The 18,371-nt window shown below is 43.1% G+C and overlaps 1 protein-coding gene across 1 annotated transcript in view; it reads right to left on the bottom strand.

The window, feature by feature from the left end:
* The window catches only part of YAP1 (Yes associated protein 1), a 117,819-nt gene that overhangs the window by 41,531 nt on the left and 57,917 nt on the right, over window positions 1-18,371 (bottom strand). Inside the window, exon 6 of the mRNA XM_029915680.1 lies at window positions 15,469-15,584. Within this exon, the coding sequence (XP_029771540.1) occupies window positions 15,469-15,584 (116 nt within the window). The remainder of the gene's footprint in view (window positions 1-15,468; window positions 15,585-18,371) is intronic.

The following is an 18,371-nucleotide window of genomic DNA, read 5'->3' on the forward strand; positions in this document are numbered from 1 at the left end:
AATTAATATACAAAATAGAAAATAATACCTTATATATTCATCTGTATTTTTCATTTAATACTCTGGATGAATATAATGTTATATGGAAAGAGATGGTTCAAAATAGGATACAAAGAAAGGTACTAATCAAGGGCCAAGGGGTAGATGAAGAAAGATTACCTTTAAATAGTGTGGTACCACAATTGAATCCTTAGTAATAGAAAAAGAAAACCAAGAAAAACTAGATATTCAACCTTATAAGTGAATAAAAGAAAGCAATATATTGGGGCGCTTGAGTAGCTTAGTTGAGCATCTGACTCCTGATTTTGGCTCAGCTCATGATCCCCAAGTCATGGGATCGAGTTCAGCATGGAGCCTGCTTGGGATTCTCTTTCTCCCTCTGCCTCTCAAATATATATACAGACATAGATCTGGGCTATATACATACAAAAAAAGAATTTTTAGTTAAGTAGTTCTCAGAAGAAATCCAGTGACTTGATCCTTAATGCAGGATTCTAAGTCATTCTGCTAAACTAACAAGCTAACTGTTGAATAACCATAAGAAGCACAGAAACCAAGAGTAACAGACTGAGTCACTAGTTACACAAGCTCCTAAAAGTTTGATTCAAACATGTGTTTGGGCTACCCTTAGGACACAGTAAGGTCCTAAATCCAAGGGGAAATCTGGGCTTCTCACAAAACTACATTCTTAAGACCACAGGGATTGATCAAAATAAATTTAGAATAATCCTTGAGTTCATTTTATATTCTGATTTAATGTGTTGTACATATTATAATTTCTTCAATACGGAGTATATGAAATGAAGCAAATATAAATAGCAAAATTTTATTTACATCAGATGATCTTAAATTTGTGATCAAAATCACCTGGAAGTTACTAAAACATGTGTTGCTAAGCCCTGCCCTTAGAAGCCTGGGTTCAGAAGGTCTGCCCGTAGGGCGCTGATGTGCTGGCCTGGGGACACTTAAAACTGCTGAGAACTGGTTAGCCGGCACCTCCACACCCTAAGCACCCACCAACAGGCGCCCTACGGTCAGCCGGCACCTCCACCCTCAAGCGTCCACCGACAGGTGCCATGGGGTCAGCCAGCACCTCCACATGACAAGTGTCCACTGGCAAGTGCTGTGGGCAGCTAAGAACCCAAACCATCAAGCCCTACAAGTTGGGGGAAGCACCACCTGTGCCAGGACAGGGTGACATAAGCGGCTACGGCCACCAGGACAATGAGTCCAGCACCCAGCCCTTCTGTCCTATGATGACTACACGGGACTGAAGAACAGGGACTCCCGGAGGAGAGAGTAGATGAGATCCCTGGATTCTCACCACTGACTTAGCTTCACACCATGTCTGGCTGAGAACGTTTTACTGTCGTGGTGGACATGAAGAGCCCCCATCATCTGGTTCTATCTGGTTGTGTGTTTCCATCCAGGCCAGACTGGGAAGTGCTTGTACACAGCAGTGTCCGTTTTTGTGCACACAAGGCATTTTCCCACTCTGTTGTCTAGCAGAGGGCCCTCTACTTAGAAAGGGGAGTAAGTCTGAAACTACTAAAAATGGAATTCAATTAAAATCCTTTATTTATGCTTATGAAACAAAATGGGTTTTTTTTTTTCCATGTAAGTTCAACTCTCCATTATCTGGTACAACTTAACCTGGCACAGAGAGAGTTACCAAGGCCCTACTACATCCAGGCACAGTTCTGGGTCTGGAGATGTACAGCCATGAGCAAACCAGTCCCTGACTCATGGAGCTTCTGTTCGAGCCAGGAGGACAGACAGACATGGACAGAACAGTGCAGTCTAATGAGTATAGTGAGCAAAAAAATAAAAAAATAAAAAAATAGAGCAACGTGGATGCAAACCACCTGGAAAGGGCCTTTTCGACACGTAGGCCAACAAGGGCTGCTCCCAGGAAGTGGAGAGTCCGCCATGTTGTGAACTGGCAGGAAGCGTCCCAGTCAAGGAGGCGGGGGAGGGCAGAGGCACTTGGGGCGTGGTTTTGAGGGTCAAGCCTTGACCAAACAGCTTTTATCATTCCAACAAGGGTTGAGTGGCTAACACCTAATGGGGATTAGTAGTGCTCAGGGTGATACAAATTCTCCAAGCTCGTCATGTTCACATGCACTAAAGACAGGCCCTCAGACATAGGGAAGATACGGGAGCTTTTCAAGGCTGACCTATCACATCTGACCACCGCACCCAAGTCTTCTGGGAAAGAAGAGGAATTTTAAAAAATAAAGCCCTATTTCAAGAAAGTAGAGATAAAGAGGTCGGCATTTTAATAAGATATAAAGAGAGTGAGAAATTTTTTTTTAAGTAAGCTCTACACCCAACTGGCGACCCCAAAGATCAAGAGTCGCATGCTCCAGCGACTGAGCCAGCCAGGCGTCCTGAAGGTGAGAAACCTGAACAGAGTGAGCAAGGAAAAGAGAAGTGGCTAGGTAAAGCATTTCGTAAACTAGAGTGATTAACCCCTGGGGAAAATAAACTTTCAGGTAGGATTTACTACTGGTTGAATGATAACTACTACAGCAATACAACTTCCTGCAATATTTTAGGAACAAATAACACACTCCAGGTCATAACATGGACAGTAACTCAACATCCACTTTTGCATTAGTTATGACTGCCATCTGCCATGTCCCATCAAACAAGCAAGTCTGGCTAAGACACCCCAGCCCCGGAAGAGCAACCTGTCCCTCTGATTCAGGAACAAAGTCGTCACCCTCCACTCACAAGTTTACTAAACACACCCTGATGAGTGGTTCAAAGTACAGAACTATCAGGAAGTCGTTTCCTCAGAATGTAGGAGGAGCTGCTGGAAAAGATGCTGTGGCCTCTACACGGAATGTGCTGAGCAGTGTGATTTCTGGGTGCTGGCCTCCTGCACTGAGGACAGCACACCAACTCTTCTGACTTTATGCAGGGCACTCGAAGCTCTTTGCAGGTGCGGATTAACTCCTTTGCCAGCCTCACGGCACAGGTACGGTTATTCTCCGCCTTCCAGATGAGCACACGTGTTCTTCCGCAGGCGCCAGTGCCGTGCATGACCCCCCCCCCACATCTTTCGTGCTTCACAGGAGGCACCAGCCTCTCTTCTCCAAGTGGACACCAACACTTTATAAAGCGTGTTCCCATATTCTGAGTGAATTCTTTTTTCAAGTTTATTTTTGAGAGAGAGAGACAGAGACAGAAGAGGGGGAGAAGCAGAGAGAGTGAGACAGAGAATCCAAAGCAGGCTCCAGGCTCCAGGCTCCGAGCTGTCAGCACAGAGCAGGACGTGGGGCTTGAACTCACGAACCAAGAAATCAGGACCTGGGACGAAGTCAGATGCTTGGCCCACTGAGCCCCCCAGGCGCCCCTGGATTCTACTGTAAAGCACCAACTGCACCTGCCCCTCCAACCACACTGGCACACAGACTTTCACATCTTCCGGATGGGCGGCATTTTAGCAGCAGCCTCCCAGCTGGCCTTCAGCCTGTGAGGCGGCTCTCACCTGCTCAGAGGCAAGGGATCTCCACCTTGGGCCTCCCGAGAGCCTGCGGGACACACGCTCAGATCTCCGCTGGGTCACTGAAGGTGCTGCCTGCCCTGCTCACATCCATCCTCACCCCTCCCGAGGGGAAGACCACCTGCCCCTGCAGGCCTCACCTGTGGGTCACTTCTTCTTCCACAGCACCCGGGACTGTGCTCTCTTTGGCAACAAGAGAACCCCACTGCGGTGGTCACCTTGCGATCCATGCCATGGGAGTCCCATCAGCTGTGTGCCCACCTGTCCACTCCTCTCTGGGCTCAGGAGGGCCTCACACGGCTCCCGCTCCCCTCCAAGCACAACCCCAGTGCACCCTCACCCTGTCTCCTCCCCGCCTCCACTGTTTTTGTCCACTGAAATTCTACTCTTCCCACACTGCATGTCGGGGAAGACTGTCTCCCCACCTACACACTGAAATTGCACTTGTTCTGGGGCGCCCGGGGGCCCCAGTCAGTTAAGCTTGATTTCAGCTCAGGTCATGATTTCATGGTTTCGTGGGTTCAAGCCCAGCTTCAGGCTCTGTGCTGACAGTGCGGAGCCTGTTTGGGATTCTTGGTCTCCCTCTGTTTCTCTGCCCCTTCGTCACTTGCACTGTGTCTGTCTCTCTCAAAATAAATAAACCTAAGAAGAAAAAAAAAAGAAAGAAAGAAAAGAGAAAGAAATTGCACTTATTTTGATTTCTTGGATGTTTACTACGGACTGTCTTATATTTGCACTTTTACACTGAATTTAACTAGAGGCCAGCCAGTAGCCTGAGAAGATAGATCATTCTGCTCCTAAACATAGAAAAAGAGGTCTCTCTCTCTTTTTTTTTTAAATAAGCAAATGTGCTCAATTCTGCAAGGCAGATCAGAACAAACATGGCGACATTTATTAGAAACTACCACTGGGGCTATTGTGAAAATACTTTGATCTGCAAAAGCTGCAAACTTGGGATTTTCAAAATATATGGGAGCTGAAATATAGTCACCCCTGACTCTTTAGCAGTTCCATATCCATATCCAAAGGAGGCTTCCGTAGGCATGCATGTCTGAAATGCCTATGCTGGATCTCATAAACCCTCAACAACCCCTGATAAAATCCTGTCCACACGAGAAAGATTCTCAGGTAGACACACTCAAAAAAACTATCATGTACAATCATAAAGTATTATTGTCACTAACTTTTTATGTGCTTTCAATAATCAAAATGTGGGACAAGTATTTACAAATGCATTGGTTGAGGAAATCAGTTTACATGGGCTTAAAGCACGTAGCCCTAGGTCACGAGGTCAAGACTTGATCATTTTTGTGTACAGGCCTAGAAGCTAAAAAGATTATAAATATACTGATTAAAATCTGCTTCACAAAACAAAGTGCAAGAGTGGTGACAAGTCTGTCTTTTTCTCCTTCAAATCCGGGTGTGCTCCCAAAGGCCGCTCGCTGGGAGGTTCTCATGCCTGATGACTAGACATGCTACTGAGCCCCAAGCCCGGGCTGCTCGCTTGCACGCTGTACTCCAGTCACTTGCCTACACCCCATGCCTCCCCCATCAGGCCCTGAGTCGTAAACAAACACCTTGATTTTTGTGTCTTGGTATCCCCACAGCTGAGCATGGCCGCTGCACACAACCGAAGTTTGTTGAGCTGAAATGATTAAAAACCTCTCTGTGGAAAGAATAAGTGACTGGTCTTGATCAAGTCACAATTTCTTAGATCCTTAGTTTGTGCTTTTACAATTCATAAGTTTTTTAAAAGTTAGTACCACTGGGTTGCCTGAGTGGCTACATGGTAGAGTCAGACTCTTGATCTCGGCTCAGGTCATGATCTCACAGTTCATGGGTTTGAGCCCCATATATCGGGCTTCGTGCTGACAGTGTGGAGCCTGCTTGGATCTCTCTCTCTCTCTCTCTCTCTCTCTCTCTCTCTCTCTCTCTCTCTCTCTCTGTCCCTCTCCCACTTGAGCGCATGTGCACATCTTCTCTCTCAAAAGAAATAACATTAAAAAAAAGTTGGTATCATTTTACAGGATTATTGTATTACATAAGCTCTCGTGTGAACTGATGGATTCCTATCTATCACTTGCATAGGTTTTATTCCAACAGAAAGCAGGAATAATATTAACACAGAAGACCTTAATAACCCTTGTGTGGTCTCAAGCTCACCACTTAGAGCCTCTGTTCGGTGCAGCCCATGAACCAGCAGCACGAGCGCCACTTGTCAATGTGTTAGGCACGTGGAGCCGTTGGTCTGGATCTGCGGGGCCACAGTCTGATTTTAACACGCCCCCAGGCGATTCCCCTCCTGCCACAAATTAAGAACCACTCATCCCTAACACAGGAAATTAATAAGGCTCGCCTGTTCTCATGAAACTCTTTTCGAACGACCTACCACTAACTCAAACTTCACCAACACAGCAACAGTGCAATTCAGGTGGTTAGTTGGCAAAAAAAACAAAAAACAAAAAAATAACACCTCTGATGCATAAAAATGCAATTAAGTATGATTTTATTTCTACATTAACACCCTAGAAAGACAGCCTAGTTTAGAGAGAACTGTAAAAGGTTTAGAGGTTCAGACTCACCTACAGTCAATCCTTGATGGGTCCTGTATTAACCTTCTAACATTATGCAAGTTCCTTACTCTGCTCGATGCTTCCTTTCCTTATCCAGGAAACGGGAGACAAACACTCTCTCCAATAATTGTCAGAGGTTTACAGACAAGTACTTGATATAGTGCAGAACTTATAGTAGGTACTTTTAAAAAGTCAGTTCCCCACTCTATCCTGGAATAGTTCTGCAATTTTGTTCCAATAATACATTTAATTTACTAAAATTCATGCACAATGCAGAGGCAGGTTGATCAGAAAATAAACCTGGGTCTCCAAGATGAAATGAAGAGCACCTGGGTGGCTCAGTCGGTTAAGCATCTGACTTTGACCTCAGGTCACAATCTCAGGGTTATGCGTTCAAGCCACACCGAGTGTGGAGTCTACTTAAAAAAAAAAAAAAAGGTTGAAGAAAAAACAACTTTAACCTAATTTAAGTTTTGCCACCTCCTTACCTTACTGATATTTAAAAAAAAAAAAATAAGTATTTTGGAACATTGTTTATTACTGCAGGATTTTTTTTTATTTCACTGACACTGCCTATATATGGTAGTCTGTGGATATCATTTTTAAAGAATTAGCATTTTAATCTTTCACACAAATACTCCTCTTATGAGTCATAAAATTACTGTGGCAATAGAGTAACCAGAAGTATTTAGAAATCAGTGGGAAAGTCAAAAATAATATTCAAACACTTGTCAAGAGAAGAAATAAAACAGGCATTTATTTTTTTCTTAAATGTAAATAACTGAATCTCTTTCTCATCCTCTCTACTCCAAAGCTGAGCAACGTTTCCAAAATTCCACAAATAATCACTGAAAACAAAGTTGAATACGGATGCTTCTATTTGTAAGCGCTAATATCCAGCAACTTCTGTCACAGAGAAGCTGGCGGCAGAGACACTCACACGCCAAATTTTTTCTTTATACTCTTTAACAATATCCCCTTACTCTATAAGTTAATCTGTTGGGTAAAATAACACAATATTAGGTTCACTATTTACACTAATTTCAGAATTCAAACCAACTTTACTTTCCCAAATGATTACTTCAAAAACTACTAGATTTTTTTTTTTTTTACAACATCTGTTATTTGTGCCCTAAGACCAGATCAAGGAAACTCAACAGCCTTGAGTTTCTGTATATTCTCCAATTGCTGCACAAAGAGAACCTCTAACATGAAGCAAAGACAACAGAAAGGAATTCCTCTAAAACTGGAGCACTGTAAAAAATTCTGATCGTCAAGCTACTGAAAAATGAAGAAGCTCTATAGATCTACCTTTCAACTGGATTAGCTGGGATTTCTCCAACAAAGGAATGAAGAAATGGGTATTTTTAAAATGGTACAGACTGTATAGGGCAGCACGTTCATATGTAAACACACGCCTCAATTCCAGAATAAGTGCCTTCACAGTTTTGCTTCTATATTTGGGGACTGGAAGATTCCTCCACTGGGTGCTTATTTTTGACTCAACATAAAGAAAGACGATTTATCAGCCAACATCTATTGTTCCATGTGCCAATGTTAATTCTGCCTTGTCCAGGTTAATTATGAGTTTTAATATTATTTAGAAGATATTTTAGCTCCCCCATCAGAGCGTGACAGAGGCCATTAGCTGACTCGGCGCTAGTGGCACACTCTATGGAGAGCAAAGTCCCAGATTGAGAAACGCCCTGCGTGCTGTGTCACTGGGTCTAACAAGACTTCAGAAAGACACGGGCACCTGGGGAGTTGAGTCGGTTAAGCGACCGAATTCAGCTCAGGGCATGATCTCACGGCTTGTGGGTTCTAGCCCTGCATCAGGCTCTGTGCTCAAAGCTCAGAGCCTTCAGATTCTGTGTCTCCCTCTCTCTCTCTTTGCACCGCCCCTGCTCGCACTCTTTCTCAAAAATAAACATTAAAAAAATAAATAAAAAACAAAATCTTTAAAAAACCAAAAAGGCTTCAGAAGGGCAAACTAGAAGACATGTGGTAACTGCAAGCTACTGTCACCTGTAACCTGATTGGACGTTCATGCTGAATTCACTGTTCTTTTTTCTTTGTTTAACATTTATTTCTTTGAGAGAGCACACATGTGTGTGAGCAGGGGAGAGGCAAAGAGAGGGGGAGAGAGAGAATCCCAAGCAGGCTCCATGCTGTGAGTGCAGAGCCCGATGTGGGACTTGAACCCATGGACCATGAGATCATGAGATCATGACTTGAGCCAAAATCAAAAGTCAGGGACTCAACCGAGTTACCCAGGTGTCCCCTGAAATAATTTTTCCATTTCACAAATATTTTTATCTTTGCAGTTCCCATATATTGTTTGCAACTTTTAGTAATATGAACTAGACTGGTCCATATTTTTAAATTTAAAAAATGGTGGTTTCCAGATGACTAACCATTTTTCAGGAACTTCATTATCAAATCAATCAAAACACAAACTATGTAAAACAAACCAAGTTTCAAGAGCATTCGTTATATTGGCCCTGGATTATTATGCATTTGCTTTTTACTATGCTCTTTGCCTGTGGCCATCTTAATTTACCTCCACTTCCAGATGGGGAAAAAAAAAGCAGTATTTGTTTAAATAATGATATCTCGGATATACGGTCTCTGTCATTTATGTCATTCACTGCTGTCTTTGGGCTTTGTCACTGTTTTATTGTTTGATATATTTTAGTATAACTCTCATTCCATATATTATCACTTCAGGTTAACAAATAATTTCCATCTTTTAACCGTCAAGAACTTTCAGAAGAATAAAAAACTTTTTAACTCCTGTAAAAGAAGAAAACTATATTTATATTTAACACTCGAATCTAGCTCTTCTTACAGAGAATCTGTAAGAATCTAAAAGCCAGAAAATAACACGATTGGGATAAGAGCCAATGACCCATATTTGAGCATAAAAAATTATTCTAAGGGAGTCTGAGCAGCTCAGTCACTTAAGCATCTGACTTCAGCTCAGGTCATGATCTCAAGGTTTACGGGTTTGAGACCCATGTCGGGTTCTGTGCTGACAGCTCAGAGCCTGCTTGGACTTCTCTCTCCTCTCTCTACCCCTCCCCACCTCGTGCACAACACATGCTTATGCTCTCTCTCTCTAATAAATAAACTTAAAAATATATATAAATAAAATTATTTTAAAGGAAGAGTAGCCACCTATTATTATAAACTGATTAAAATGTAAAATATCAGATCAGATCACACTTACTTACCTCTTACACACCTGATATATACCAAGCACTATCTTGAGTTATTTGTAACTATGTACAACCATGTTACACAGACTGTGTTAATCTTCACTGCAGCCGTAGTGCAGGTTCAATGTTACTGTTATTCCCATTTTCCAGGTAAAGACACCTGTTGTTCCTGCAGTCCGTCCAAGATCGCACAGGCAGTAAGTGACAGAGCCAGCATTCATTCAAACCCATGTCCACTAGACCACAGTGCTTATTCTCTACCCCTCCTCTGTTCACTCCGAAGGTGAAAAGCAGGAATCCAAGATGAGGAGCTCGGGTCAGGTAGCAGGAATTTCCAGCTCCTAACGCTGCGGTCAGCTCGGTCACGTGGCTCCATATCCTGTACTTTTTAAAGTAAAAAAGCCTTACACCAATCTCCTTTCCCTGGTCCTTCTACCTCATCACATCCACTCTCTACCTGCCACATTCCTCGGTAACCCTCTCCCCTCCCCACAGTTCGGAAGCCCCGACAGAGACTGCATGGATCAGGTGAACAGGACGGCAGTGCTGGGCACCTCACTCCACCTGCTTCCCAACAGTGTCCCCCACTGCAAAGAAGGGTGACAGTCAGCACAGTCCTCTAACATGTATCATCTCTCATGATCAAGAGGGCATCCTCTCCACCCATCTTGAGCCATTATTCCCTAGCAGTGACATGCAGGTTTCCCTAGCAGGGAAATCTCAAAAAGCTGCACTGGTAGATCTGGACATTAGTCAAATAAATGACTCACTATTAAACACAGAAACAATGAATTTTTAAAAATGTACCTATAAGATAAGACATCTGACTTTGCATGGTCACCAAAGGTACATTTTTAAAAAGAAGACAGGGGAGCCTGGGTGGCTCAGTCGATTAAGCATCTGACTTCGGCTCAGGTCATGATCTCACAGTTCCCCAAGTTGAGCTCTGTGCTGACAGCTCGGAGCCTGGAGGCTGCTTCAGATTCTGTGTCTCCCTCTCTTCTACCCCTCTCCTGCTCACGCTCTGTCTCTCTCTCAAGAATAAATGAACATTAAACATTAAAAAAAAAAAGAACAGGTAACTGGGTTATTGCTTAATTTAAACCAAGGCTTATGATTTTTAATGGTTCTAAACAGTTACCAGCCTTTTGGCATTCAGCTATCTCTGGATCATCATATGGTATACTTGTCCTTGACTTTACTTTTGCTCTAAGATTCAACAATCTTGTGGGGTATTGTTAACAGGCTACTACTAAATATTTTATATCTTCATATAAATAAAGCTAGTTAAGGAAGTATCACACTGTCACAAAAGTCACTAATGTTCAACAACCTCTCAATATGTATAATTTTATACAGATTGCAAGCATGCATAAAAGGCTGTTCACATGCTATAAACATAACATACTTGATAGAATTATTCAAGGACAATCATCTCAAGTAATGTACTTTTTTAAAGTAATCTCTATGCCCAACATGGGGCTCATACCCCTGACCCCAAGACCAAGGGTCACCTGCTTCACCGACTGAGCCCACTGGGCACCCAACATCCCAAGTAATTTATGAGATTAGGGCTTATGAATACTTTTATAGAGGTACTCGTTATTATAGATTTTATGTAAAACAGAATAGGAATATTATCTTGCTGAATGGCTCCAATATCCTTTTAGTTTTCTTTTCCTCAGTTTTCAAATTCCTTTTACGAAGTTCACGGCCATTTATATGCCAATTAAGTAGACACAAATATATAAAGTAATCTACTTCATAGAATCTAGTTAAGTTGGGGCATCTGTGTGGCTCAATCAGTTAAGCATCTGACTCTTGCTTTTGTGTCATGTCATGATCTCAGAGTTCATGAGTTCAAGCCCCAGGTCAGGCTCTGCACTATCAGTATGGAGCCTGCTTGAGGTTCTATGTTGTCCTCTGTCCTCTTTCTCTCTCTCAAAAATAAACATTTAAAAATAAAAAGAATCTAGTAAATCATGTCTCTAGTACCCTCTCCAGGTGTACCATTTAATTGGCAAATTAATGTTCTCTCAGTTATGTAGATTAAGAAATCTGACCAATTACAAACAACAAGTATCCAGTGTAGCCATGGAATCTCTCATTTCAACCTCGTATTTTGAAAAAGGACTTATAAAAACATAAGTAAACCGATCATTTTGCTAAACTGAATTAGACGAAATGCAAGAAATAGGATTTCATCAAATCTTAGACTTGGAGAGAATTTTAAAAGATCAGTCAGTTCGGCAAACCATTAAAAAGTTATGCAGAAACAGGTCTGGAGAAGTCTTAAGAAAATGAGAATTTAAAGACATGGTCTGATTAGAAACAGACCAGAACACAAAGCTAAACTCTAGTATTTAAAGGAGGAGAATTCTCTTTAAAACAGCAAAAACTAACAAGTTCTTGCTCACATGATTATTGACAAAAACCTAAGTCAAGCTGCATTTAGCATGGCTGACCAGGACAGCTTCAGGAGGGATGTGCAGCGTGCGCAGAGGACACCCCGCCGGCTCAGGAAGCCCCTTGATGCCCTGTTACAGCCCACGTTCTCGAATGTACTTAAACCCCCTGGCGATTCTCCTTGGTCACCGTCTCCAGGCTCAAAACTCTGCTAAGAGACACCCTTGCCAGCACAGGGGAGCAGGCCTGACCAATTTCTTGTGGCGACTGGCTGGACTGACACCCCCCAAGCCCGAGACCGGACTGAGGTGACATGAGAACTGTCATTTCACAGGAAAGTGAGGAAGTGATATTCGTTCCAAAGCATTTCAACACCGTGTACCAGTCCTCTATTTATTCTTAAATGTCCAATAACTTGGAAAAAGTGAAAGCCTACCATCGAGTCCATGTGAATTCAGACCATATACATGTTCTCTACAGCCTCAGCACTTGACAGTTAAGCCCCCATATGCATTTGTAACCAAATTGAGAACAATCTAGATTTAAATTTGTGCCATTGTAAGAATTCTCATATACCTTTAACTTAACATCTTGCTCTCATTCTGAACCTTTCTGTGGATCAGTTTTTGTCTTTGAGTTAAAAACAAACAAACAAACAAACTACCTTTTTGGTTTTACCATATCTGTCTCTTCCTTTCTTAAAGCATCACACTGTGTGACCAGCCCACTGAAGACAATGAATGACCTTCCACATGTCCTCTATTAATATTCTTTTAAGTTTACTTACTTATTTTGAGAGAGTGGGGGGGGGGAGGGGAAGGGGGGGAGGACAGAGGGAGGGAGGGAGGGAGAGAGAATGAATATGAATCCCAGGCAGGCTCCACATTGTCAGAATGGAGCCTCACGGTGGGGCTCAAGCTCACAAACTGTGAGATCATGATGTAAGCCAAAATCAAGAGTCACACGCTTAACTGACTAAACCACCCAGGCACCCCAATATTCTCTCTTGTTAGGTGCAGTGTGTACTTTGTGGTGTGTGGAGAGCCCCCCACCTTCGGGGAAGAGCTGTCCCCAGTGCACTGACAGGCCCCCTCCGCCTGCCTGGAGGATTTCCTCCATCACTGACCCTAACTCTGGCTCACATGTAGATTAAGAGGATGGGCTCTGGGGTGCAGTTAGCAAAGACTGAATCCTGGCTTCTGTCACTGATCAACTGCATGATCTGGGGACAGTTATGAAAGTTTCCTCATCCAGGAAAGGAGTAACAGTACCTAACGTAAGTGGCCACTGTACAAAAGGTACAAAAAGGACCCCGGGACACTTCATACAGCTCTCTACCTTTCTCTCCTCTCTCCGAACACCTCTGACACATGCCCACGTCTCTCTGGGCGGGGGCCTGTCCGATCAGGCCAACTCGGCTCCCTTACTCCTAACCCAGCACACCGGACACCACTCGGCTGGAACAGTCACTCTGTCCACCAAACGCAGCTACAGGCAAGCGTGCCGGCTGCTTTATGTGTGGTACATAAAACATGGAGCTAAAAAAAAAATAAACACAAATATTCTAAAAACCAACAAAGCCAGTTTGATATATACTTTCAAATTTAAACACAAATTTGAATACAAATTCTCCTTACTTCCTCAGGCCATTACCATTAGAAAATTTAACAGGAAAAAAATAAACCCAGGTTCTAAAAGAATCACAATCAACCTTGTTAGATGCCAAATGCCTAAATCTTCCAAAATAAACTTTAAATTAATGACTTATTACTTGCTTCCTAGGGATAGCTTTAGGTGGAGCATGACAAAATGAAATGTGAATCATCTTCTCTGGACTACAAACACAAGGCAGCTTTCACAACTTTTATTTGGAAACTTGATAAAAAAAAGAACTAGATGTCAAGTAAAAAATATTAGTCAAATACTTGCATAATATTTCGCCTTACAACTAAAAAAAAAAAAAAAGGTGTTTTTTGTTTTTTTTTTTTTACATTTATTTACTTTTAAGAGACAGAGAGACAGCATGACCAGGGGAAGGGCAGAGAGAGAGAAACAGAATCTGAAGCAGGCTCCAGGCTCTGAACTAGCGGTCAGTACAGGGCCCGACGCGGGGCTCGAACCCATGAACCGTGAGATCATGACCTGAGCTGAAGTCGGATACTCAACTGACTGAGCCACCCAGGTGCCCCTTGACCTTACAACTTTTAAGTTAAATATCACACATAAAAGTTTCTGCAGAACACGTAAATGTATTCATATTAAAACAAGCTAAAATGGAAGATTAAGGGAATAAATCTTTTTTTCAAGAGTTTATATAAAGAAAGTTTATGACAAGAAAAGCTTCATCATAAATCTTTCCTCGTGTCTGTTTCCAGCACATTAACTCCAGAATTCAAATGTCTGGCCCACCAAGGGCAAGGACAGAGCAGAGACCCCACAGGCCGGCTCTGCCTCCCAGGGCAGAGGGACTGTTCCAAGCCTGGGCTCTCCTGGACCCGAAGCCGGTCTGTGGCTGTCGTCCCCACAGACCAACAGTCCTTTCCAAAACCTGCTGCCGAAGACAGTCTACATAGCAGCCACCCACACAGGCCAGTCAGTCCGCCCGGTGAGCAGGATGAATGGGCCATGACGGACACATGACCCGTCATGGCCACTGCCTTCTGTGCTCTGAACCAGGGCTGAGGGCAGAAACGCAGCCCAAAGGCCCCAATCCCAGATGCCAGCATGGAGCTGCATCTTCCTGGGGCACCCCTGCCCCGTCCGCAGGAAGAGGCCCAAGCGGGTAGCTGTGGTATGGGGTCCACACAACAGAGGTACCAGACCAACTAGAAAGTCACTAAACCCTTACTCAGTACCTATTCTGCACCAGAACTGTAAATAAGAGCTTTATATGAACTGTTTTATTTCCTTGAAGCTCTCCCCGTCTCTACCCTCTCCAGCAATGAGCTGTGGAGCCCCCACCGCGTACAGGAGAAAACCAGCACATTTCAATACACTGTCAGATAAGAAAAAAGATCCATCTTAAGGTCCCTTTTCAGTGAAAAGGGTAGAAGTGTGTTCAGCAACACATATTAGTGGTTTATACGTTGCAACTTTGCAGTTACTTTCAAGGTAGAACAAATGCGCTCATTAGAAGGTAGTTAAGAACACCATGGTTTCTTCTCCTGCAAACCACAAAGGGAAGAAAGAAACCTCCAACTTTAAGACCTCACACAGAAAAAGGCAGTGGGGTCAAAGTCGGGTCAAACACAAGCATGTCAAAATTAACCAAACTAGGAATTGGAGACCCTGACCTCAGAACTGAAACTTTAAGGACGGTGCCTTTCGGTTGCCCGCCCTTCTGTATATTAACGACTGAACAAGACTTGGGTAAAACATGTGTTTTTGGAATAAACAAAGTCTCCCATAGAAACCTGGGTAGAAGCGGGGTGTCTGGGGGGCTCAATCAGTTAAGCGTCTGACTTTGGCTCAGGTCATGATCTCGAGGTTCGTGAGTTTGACCCCTGCATTGGGCGCTGTGCTGACAGCTCAAAGACTGAAGCTTGCTTCGGATTCTGTGTCTCCCTCATTCTCTCTGCCCCTCCCACCCTCCTCAGAAATAAATAAACATGTAAACACACACACACACACACACAACCAGGAGAAATTAGCAGCCACTCATGCTTCAGTGTCCTTACAAGAATAATGACTATGTTCCACGCTAGGTCCTCGTGGTGCACGAGTGTTTCCTCCGTGTGCTCTGTGACAGCGACTCACTCACCTGAGGCCGAGTTCATCATGTTCTGCTGCACTGGAGGGCTGGTGGATGCCGTGACGCTCATCTGGGAGAGCATGGCCTTCCTGGGGTCCTGCCATGTTGTTGTCTGATCGATGTGACTGCGACAAAACAAACCACCGCGTCAGACAATGAACTCCAGGTCCTCAAAGCAACAACCCCGCTTCCCAAGGCAGAGTAGATCTATGTGTGCCCAGGGAAGGGCTCTCACACGGTCACCCTCCCGCCCTTCATCTGTGACCCTTCCTTGGCCTTGTGCCTGCTGCACTTTCACCTCCCACATCCCACCGGAACAAGATCTAAAAAACTACACCTGGAATTTAAGGAAAGGGAACACCATTTTCACCTAGGAGACTATTATTATCTGCTTTTAATTTAAATATAAAAGTGATTTGTAAAGCAATCACCTATGACAGTAGTCATATGACCACTACCCCAATATTCACAGAAGAATCACCCACTTTTTTCTCTGGGAGCTAAGAATGCCAATTAACATATACTTTTTAGACCCAAAGCCCTTTAGGTAAAAACATAAAGAAATGAACAAGACTTATTATAAATATATATTCGAAGCCAAAACAGAAGTAAAACCTGATCTGTAAGTTTTTGCTGTCTTGTGATTATCGAAGGCCTTTGTTAGTTTAGTGCTAAACAAAACATTTAAATGTTTCCTGCATACTGTTAACTTCTTGTAAAATATCTTATTACATACGCACATGGATTTTTTCATCTGTAAAACTGAGGGTGCAAAAGGTTGAAGATTCTGAGAACTAGAACACTTGAAGGCATCCAGCATAATATTCGGCGTATGACCGTTCACGTTTTCTTCCAGCAAAGTTTGTTTCAGTGAAACAGAAACTAGAAACACTATGTATGTGAGACTATCTAAGAAATTATGCTTAAGAAATAGCCAGAGAAACATTCAAGCATGTATGCAAAGTTTCTCTGTAGAATTAATAAATGCAAAAATTTGAAAGCCAGCTAACAGCTAATGAAAGGGATTGGCTAGCTAAATATTCTAATCATATGGGAGCCTACTGCGCAGCTACTAAGAATATTTTAGGATATTTAATAACATGGAAAACGTCTGTCATATTGCTTTTTAAAGGACGTTGTAAAACAGTATGTACAGTGTGAGTGAATTATTTAAATGTGCTGAAAACATGGGAAGGACAGGCACCAGCAAGTTTTCAGTGTTTATTTCTAGATGGCAAACTTATAGAACTTTGCTTTGCTAGGTTTTCTTACCATCAACTGTATACGAACAGTGTTTTTGAATGGGAGGTGGCCAAAAATAAGGGCTATTTAAAAAAATTGCCTCCCCTCAATCATTTTTTGTGTGGCCATTTAAAGTTCGTATCTGAGGTGTCTCTTCTTGAATCATCTTATGATGAACAGCCACGATGGTAAGGAAATGACACGCAGCCGGGAACTTTTCTGAAATGGAGCTAGAACATATCTCCTCAATAACGTGAACTTATCAACAAGACAGGAGTACAGGATCATTACACTCGGGCTAGAATGAACCTTAAATACCTAGTGGCAATGGGAGAATTACTTCTGCTCCCAGCAAGAAGGGGACAAAAGACGTGGAGTCTGCACACTTCGGAGTGACGGTGGCACCAGTCACGTCAGGGCCACTGCAGATCACCTATAAACACTGAAGGAGTATTCACTTCTGTGGTGGGGCACAGATTTCTCAAATCCTAACTTACCAGCACCCCTTTTCTCCTGCACTTCTAGGCTGTTCGGCCGCAGCACTACCACTGGCTCAGGTGCAGAAATACAGGCGCAGCTGGGTCTCCATCTTGTGAGGGGAGCACCCCAGCCCACACGACCAAGCCCTTAACAAACCCACTCAGGGCTCATTCCTCCTCTTTCCCAGCCCCCCATACAAGCCACTAAACAAATTAAGCCACAAACTCACAAACTATCTAGATGTTCAGTGCTTCTCACATGTCTAGATATCACACATGGTGAGCACTCGTAGCCGTGCTGGAAACGAGCTTAAAATCCACAAGAAGAAGATTTAGAGAAACGTTTCTCACCTCCTGTTTAATGTTAAGAAAGCAGGAAAGGAAAGAACCAAATGATTATTACTGGCTGTTAAATTTCCAAGTATGTGTCACTGTGTTCTCCTGGTCTCCAGGCTTCCTAAAGCCCCTCCACCTGCTAGGGTAGAGGAGAAGAGCAGGGTACACTGGAAGCACGTTCAGGATGCGGACTGCTCCAAGTTTTCTAAATACTCAGCAGTTGGGTTTCTCTGGAAACGAATGAGTTACACAAATCGTCTTAACTAACTTACAAATAAACTAAACTAACTTACAATTTGAGGGCTGAGGAAGACCCTGTTCTGATGACCAACCATAACCACCATGTGAACCTTCTGGAATATGGGCACCCATCTGTAAACATGCTCTGAAAGGATCTTTCTCCTTGAAATAAATTATGGTTTCGAATATAATATAGACAATGTATAGTTTTACTGCTCTCAAAAGAGCAATTATTTTGCTGAAATGTGATGCATGCATACAAATGCTAAAATTTCTCTTCCTGAAAAAGCTCTTAAACCCCAATCAGTTAGTTTAGAGCCCTATTAAGCTGTACTATGTTACCTCAGCTAATGTCCCATTTGCTTAAAAAGTACCTACATCTTGGGGCGCCTGGGTGGCTCTGTCGGTTAAACATCTGACTCTTGATTTAGGCTCCGGTCATGATCTCACAGTTCACGAGATCGAGCCCCAGCCCTGTCAGGCTCTCTGTTGACAGTGCGGAGCCTGTTTGCAATTCTCTCCTCCCTCTCTCTCTGCCCCTCCTCCCCTCTCTTGCAAAATAAATAAACTTAAAAAAAAAAACCCATCTACATCTCTTTAAGAAATAAAGACATA

This window comes from Suricata suricatta, chromosome 11, assembly GCF_006229205.1.
Source record: "Suricata suricatta isolate VVHF042 chromosome 11, meerkat_22Aug2017_6uvM2_HiC, whole genome shotgun sequence".
NCBI classification, from domain to species: domain Eukaryota; kingdom Metazoa; phylum Chordata; class Mammalia; order Carnivora; family Herpestidae; genus Suricata; species Suricata suricatta.